Source organism: Rutidosis leptorrhynchoides, chromosome 6, assembly GCF_046630445.1.
Source record: "Rutidosis leptorrhynchoides isolate AG116_Rl617_1_P2 chromosome 6, CSIRO_AGI_Rlap_v1, whole genome shotgun sequence".
NCBI classification, from domain to species: domain Eukaryota; kingdom Viridiplantae; phylum Streptophyta; class Magnoliopsida; order Asterales; family Asteraceae; genus Rutidosis; species Rutidosis leptorrhynchoides.
Genome location: NC_092338.1, coordinates 198,729,476 through 198,736,902, shown reverse-complemented (window position 1 = coordinate 198,736,902; position 7,427 = coordinate 198,729,476). Strand labels below are relative to the sequence as shown.

At 31.9% G+C, this 7,427-nt stretch overlaps 1 protein-coding gene across 1 annotated transcript; it reads right to left on the bottom strand.

The window, feature by feature from the left end:
- Positions 1-4,815: 4,815 nt before the first annotated feature.
- Positions 4,816-5,835, bottom strand: LOC139854346 (uncharacterized). Its single transcript, XM_071843652.1, has 2 exons — positions 5,196-5,835; positions 4,816-5,087 (listed from the first exon to the last, which is right to left on the bottom strand). The coding sequence occupies exons 1-2, from the start codon at positions 5,833-5,835 to the stop codon at positions 4,816-4,818; spliced, it is 912 nt and encodes a 303-aa protein (XP_071699753.1).
- Between the last annotated feature and the right edge of the window lie 1,592 nt (positions 5,836-7,427).

Sequence of the window (7,427 nt, the reverse complement as noted above, 5' to 3'; positions counted from 1 at the left end):
AAAACATACTTCCACTTTGAGTTTAACCAAAATTTTTGGATATAGTTTCATGTTCATAAAAAAAATTATTTTCTCAGAATAACAACTTTTAAATCAAAGTTTATCATAGTTTTTAATTAACTAACCCAAAACAGCCCGCGGTGTTACTACGACGGCGTAAATCCGGTTTTACGGTGTTTTTCGTGTTTCCAGGTTTTAAATCATTAAGTTAGCATATCATATAGATATAGAACATGTGTTTAGTTGATTTTAAAAGTCAAGTTAGAAGGATTAACTTTTGTTTGCGAACAAGTTTAGAATTAACTAAACTATGTTCTAGTGATTACAAGTTTAAACCTTCGAATAAGATAGCTTTATGTGTATGAATCGAATGATGTTATGAACATCATTACTACCTTAAGTTCCTTGGATAAACCTACTGGAAAAGAGAAAAATGGATCTAGCTTCAACGGATCCTTGGATGGCTCGAAGTTCTTGAAGCAGAATCATGACACGAAAACAAGTTCAAGTAAGATCATCACTTGAAATAAGATTGTTATAGTTATAGAAAATGAACCAAAGTTTGAATATGATTATTACCTTGTATTATAATGATAACCTACTATAAGAAACAAAGATTTCTTGAGGTTGGATGATCACCTTACAAGATTGGAAGTGAGCTAGCAAACTTGAAAGTATTCTTGATTTTATGTAACTAGAACTTGTAGAATATATGAAGAACACTTAGAACTTGAAGATAGAACTTGAGAGAGATCAATTAGATGAAGAAAATTGAAGAATGAAAGTGTTTGTAGGTGTTTTTGGTCGTTGGTGTATGGATTAGATATAAAGGATATGTAATTTTGTTTTCATGTAAATAAGTCATGAATGATTACTCATATTTTTGTAATTTTATGAGATATTTCTTGCAAGTTGCCAAATGATGGTTCCCACATGTGTTAGGTGACTCACATGGGCTGCTAAGAGCTTATCATTAGAGTGTATATACCAATAGTACATACATCTAAAAGCTGTGTATTGTACGAGTACGAATACGGGTGCATACAAGTAGAATTGTTGATGAAACTGAACGAGGATGTAATTGTAAGCATTTTTTGTTAAGTAGAAGTATTTTGATAAGTGTATTGAAGTCTTTCAAAAGTGTATAAATACATATTAAAACACTACATGTATATACATTTTAACTGAGTCGTTAAGTCATCGTTAGTCGTTACATGTAAGTGTTGTTTTGAAACCTTTAGGTTAACGATCTTGTTAAATGTTGTTAACCCAATGTTTATAATATCAAATGAGATTTTAAATTATTATATTATCATGATATTATCATGTATGAATATCTCTTAATATGATATATATATACATTAAATGTCTTTACAACGATAATCGTTACATATATGTCTCGTTTAAAAATCATTAAGTTAGTAGTCTTGTTTTTACATATGTAGTTCATTGTTAATATACTTAATGATATGTTTACCTATCATAGTATCATGTTAACTATATATATATATCCATATATATGTCATCATATAGTTTTTACAAGTTTTAACGTTCGTGAATCACCGGTCAACTTGGGTGGTCAATTGTCTATATGAAACATATTTCAATTAATCAAGTCTTAACAAGTTTGATTGCTTAACATGTTGGAAACATTTAATCATGTAAATATCAATCTCAATTAAATCTGCTCATTTCTTACCGATCAAGGAGACCGACAAGATGGAGAGATTGTCACAACTGTATATCAAAGAAATTGTCTCTCGTCATGGTGTTCCTATATCAATCATATCCGATCGCGACAGTAGATTCACTTCCAGATTCTGAAAATTCTTACAAACTGCTCTTGGAACTCAACTCGACATGAGTACTGCTTATCATCCACAAACCGATGGTCAAAGTGAACGAACCATTCAAACATTGGAAGATATGCTTCGCGCTTATGTTATCGACTTCGGCAAAGGCTGGGATAGACATTTGCCTTTGGTTGAATTCTCTTATAATAATAGTTACCACTCAAGTATTAAGGCTGCACCTTTTGAGGCCTTATACGGACGAAAATGTAGATCCCCACTGTGCTGGGATGAATTAGAGGACAGACAGTTAACTGGTCCTGAAATCATACACGAGACAACCGAAAAGATAGTTCAGATTAAGAAACGAATAGAAACTGCCCGCAGCCGACAGAAGAGCTATGCTAATAAAGGTCGGAAAGATTTGGAATTCCAAGTTGGTGACAAAGTCATGTTGAAAGTATCCCCTTGGAAAGGCGTCGTTCGTTTTGGTAAACGAAGAAAACTAAGTCCGCGTTTTGTTGGACCCTTCAAGATTACTGAAAGGATCGGACCCGTGGCTTATCGATTAGAATTACCTGCTGAACTTAGCAGCGTACACAACGAATTTCATGTCTCGAATCTTAAAAAGTGTCTCGCTGATGACACTCTCGTTATTCCTTTGGATGACATTCGCATTGATGATAAAATGCACTTCATAGAGGAACCCGTAGAAGTCATGGACCGATCTGCTAAACGCTTAAAACAAAGCACCATACCTATTGTTAAGATCCGTTGGAATTCACGACGTGGCCCCGAGTATACCTGGGAACGTGAAGACCAAATGAAACAGAAATATCCCCATCTCTTCTCAACCGCTGATGCATCCGAGAAGTCTACCTAAAACTTCGGGACGAAGTTTTTATTAACGGGGAGGTACTGTAACAACCCTCACTTTTCGACTTCTAAATTACTGAATTAACCCTAGGGTTATATGTCTGACTATATGTATTAAGGGTTGTTATATACAATTAAATATTGACCGAATAGTAATTTTTAGTCAACAATGTACGCTTAAATAAAAAATATATTATTAATTTATATAATTTGACATAATTTAACTAAGTATATAAACTTTGTATCACTTTTATTATTTAGTTAATATATTTAACTATATAATAAATCCAATTATATATAAATGTAATAATATTTACAAACTTACTAAAGCTATAGTTTAATAATTAAAATCATAATTATTATTAAAAATAAAAAATACCGAATTATTTATTATTTTTATGCCAAATTTGTATTTATTAATTAAATAAATAAAAATAAAAAAAAATAAAATAAAATATTATTGACAAATATTCTTGGAAAAACATTAAATAAATTTTTTTATTTACATAAAAAAAATCCTTAAAATAAAAAAAAATAATAATAAATAAATAAATAAATTACTTTTTAATTAAAAATTTTAATGGAAAAACTACTTTTATTATTTTATTTTGTGCATTATCCCATGACCTAACATTTAATACTTTTTAATTTTAAAATCCCATTAAGAATTAAATATTTCTTTTTCTTTTAATTATTTTATTCTTTTTACCTAATTTTTTCAAGTATAAATACCCCTCATTTCTCATTCAAACTCACACCAAAATTTCTCTCATTCTCTCTTTGAAGAATTACTACTAGTAAGTATTCTTTTCTTACTTTTTATTTTTTTTTACTTTTTACTTTTTTACTTTTTACTTTTTACTTTTTACTTTTTACTTCGGTTATTATTTTTACCGAAATATGTAAATAATGTTATAAATTATATGCAATTAAAAATAAAATAAATAACATGTATACACTATTACTATTACTAGCACCTATAACCTACTACTTATATTGTAACATAAAAACATTTTGGGATATGTATTAGAGATGTATTGATCTTCGAACTTTCTTGACGAATGGTTTCTATGAGATTCTAGGCAGAGGGTTTGGATTTCCGATTTAAAGGGTCCTATGGCTCAAGCCCCTAGATCTAAATTAGCCATTCGAAGGGAAAGGGGTGATTGGAAGCTTATCTAATACGGCAAGTATCCTAAAATGGAAAACATTGATAATAGTAGAAACTCTCTAGTCATAGAAACTTAGTAAAATAAAAAACTTTCTAAAAATAAAAACTTTATAAAAATAGTAACTTACTAGGAATAGAAACTTAGCAAAACAAACTATACTTAAACACATACTTAAACTTAAACATGGGCAAAACACTTAACTACTCTTAAATGTCAATAGGTTGACTTTCCTGCTCACTCGTTCAACTCTTTATTCTGAGGAATAACTCTCTCTCTACTTACTAAGATGAATTCATAGCCCCTCTTTAATTGCTAGCAAACTTAGTTACTTTTACTTGGGGTGAGACACATGCTGTTTTTACTTTTTACACTTTTGACACAAGTACCAAACTGCTAAACTATGCTATACCCGGCTATGTCCGACTAAGTCCCTACAGTGATATTTTTAATTGCTGCGGCATGCTTAATTATTGGGGGTAGGCCGTCCCCGATACATTTGACCAAGTCATTGTATTACTTAATAATGAAATTAAACCGACAAGGACAGACACAACTTGTCATGGGGCAAACTTGAACGTTTAGTCTAAATATCACGCATTGGCATAACTTTTTGATCCTGCGGGAGATCAAATTTACAAACTAAATCTTGTGGTCTAAAACAACGACAAACTTTTTGTTAAACCTATGAACTTCACTCAACCTTTTTTGGTTGACACTTTAGCATGTTTTGTCTCAGGTGCTGTTTGATTCAAGCTCTTATACTTACTGCTTATGTGATGCTACTTGGACATAGGATCAAGAGATATCGCATTTATTACTTCTGCATGTGAACATTTACGATATTGTTATTCCTGTCATTGTAACGATATTTCATTTTCCGCTGCGTACTCATTAAAGTTAAATTCATCATTTAGTATTGTTCTCGTTTATTATAATATGTTGGTATGTTTTGATATTAGTGACGTTCCTTCCAGACCCTATTGGGAGGACGTTACAAATACTCCAAATGCACGCTCAATATCTTTCATTGCACTTTCTTGAAAACGTTTAAATTTTTTACGTGGTTCGTCAATTGGATTATGAGGCGCTTTTACCAACATGGCCCAATCTGGGTATATACCATCTCCTAGGTAATACCCTCTTTCGTAGTGACGCCCGTTGACATCAATTGCTGAAGGTGGAGCCGTTCCATCTTTTATAGAGTTGAAAATTGGTGAGGCATTTAGAACGTTAATGTCATTGTTCGAACCTGCCATACCAAAGAATGCATGCCATATCCATAAATCTTGTGAGGCGACTGCTTCATGCATTACAGAAGGCCCTTTTTGATCACCTCTTGTGTATTTTCCTTACCAACCAACAGGACAATTCTTCCACTCCCAATGCATACAATCTATACTACCAAGCATACCCGGTAAACCATGTTTTTTTTTGTGAAAATTATAAATTCTAGCAATATCTTCGGTAGTGGGTTTTCGCAAATATTCTCTAGCAAACAAATGAAATACGCATTTGTAGAAATAATCTAAACATAAAGCGGGCGTTTTCTCACCTATTTTTATGTATTCGTCAAACAAATCGGGTGTAGTTCCATACGCCATTTGACGTATGGCCGCTGTACACTTTTGAAGAATCGTCAAACTTTGACGACCTGTTGCATCGGGACGTTTCCGAAAAAACATAAAATATTTAGGAATATTGGTACTATTAAAATTAGATATACCTTCAACAATTCGGAGAAATAACTGACGACTTATTCGATAACGTCTCTTAAATTTTTTTTCGGGATACATTGGTGTCTCCGAAAAGTAATCATTGTATAACCTTAAAGCAACATCTTCACGATCCCCAGCAATATAAACCCGGCTTTGAGGGAATCGCGAACTGCTTGCTTCTCCATCGACTTCTTCTTCCGTTATACTATTAATAAAACTAGCAATTTTTTCATCATCGGAATCATCATCAAGAAACTCGAGCATCTTGTAAGTGTCTTCCATTGTGAAAAAAATAAAATTGTTGTTTGTATGTTATTTGATTTAGAAGAATAGAAGTAGGATTGTTGAATGTTTGTGTGTTAAAAAGAAATGTATATATATATATATATATATATATATATATATATATATATATATATATATATATATATATATATATATATATATATATATATAAAATACTGAATTTTTTTTAATAGCCAACGGCTACTTGAAACAGCCTAACCAGAACTCGCCACGTATCAGCAACGTCCGTTGCTTGTCACGTTTCTTCGGCACAAACGCGAAAGTGACGCGGGGAAGTGACCTAGGGATACGGCCGAAAATGGCATTTCTTCGTGCCAAATGAAAAAGTGACGGGTCACTTTGGACCCGTTACGAATGGTCTTACAAAATAGAATTCATGATTAGTTGATTACCATTCACTTGCATTAACATAGACGGTGAAACACCACTATACATGAAATTAATCCATCCTTATTTATGTTAATAAATACATGAATTCTACATGCTATACCACACGTATTAATTCACAGTAATACATGAACTTTAACTCCATAATCATAATCTTGATTATTGACTCATGCCAATTAAGTTAAACCACCCACATACGTACACACGTATATATGTATTTATTTATTGTTGTTTCATAATCATGATCATTACCAATAAAATATATGAATCCGTTTTGATGATCACCCAAAGATAAAATGGTTTTGGTCTTACAATCCCTTAAATGGATATGTTAAATTCATTAACATCAGGGATTAATTTCATGTGAAAACATTTTGCCTTTTGTTTCGTATATGATCAAAAGATTTGATTCACAAAGGCAACCCAATGATACATTCATCATTCATGCCAACTGATATTAACATGAATCATGATAACAACCAATAAGCCCATATAGTTTAACCATTTTATGTGTGCCTTATTATCTACTTTAGTGACGACATAAATCTAAAATAAGAAGAATAAAAGAAACTTGCGTACTTGAAAGAATGCATTGACTTATCATTCCCATGTGTCAACAACAAGTATAAACACTTGTTCTTTCAAACAAAGTATCCCTTGATTTTTCACCGGACTATAAACCATTCCTTCAAACCTTTCCAATATGACAAACTTGGAAACCACAACTTACACATATTCACCCCGGTCTTGATTCCCAAATTCTCTATTAATTTGTAGGAAATTATGTGTTTCAGTGGGTAAAGAATCAGTAACCGGATTGATACTAGAATCGTGTGAACACTTTCTTAATAGAGTATTTCGACCCACTTGGCCACGGGTTACACGAAATCACTATTAGGATAAGACTAGTATGAACAATCTTTCTTGACCAAAGAATATTTGTTCCTTGCTATTGTAGATTATAAAATCTGGAAGTTTGAATGTTGAAAGTGTGCTTAGAATAACCAAATTCTATAGCAGAATCTCTAACCCTTCATATAGAAATGACTCCATATATTCATAATGGGTCAAAAGGTGCAATAAAGTGTTGCAACCTTTCAAAATGGTTATAATTAAATGACACAACACTTGGAAATCAACACCTTTGAATTGGTGTTAAAATAGGCTTAATATCATGAGGA

Coding starts and splice junctions, on each gene's coding strand:
- LOC139854346 (XM_071843652.1), bottom strand. CDS start 5,835: ATGGAAGACACTTACAAGATGCTCGAGTTTCTTGATGATGATTCCGAT. Junction 5,088..5,195: donor GTGGAAGAATTGTCCTGTTG/GTTGGTAAGGAA, acceptor TTGGTATGGCAG/GTTCGAACAATGACATTAAC.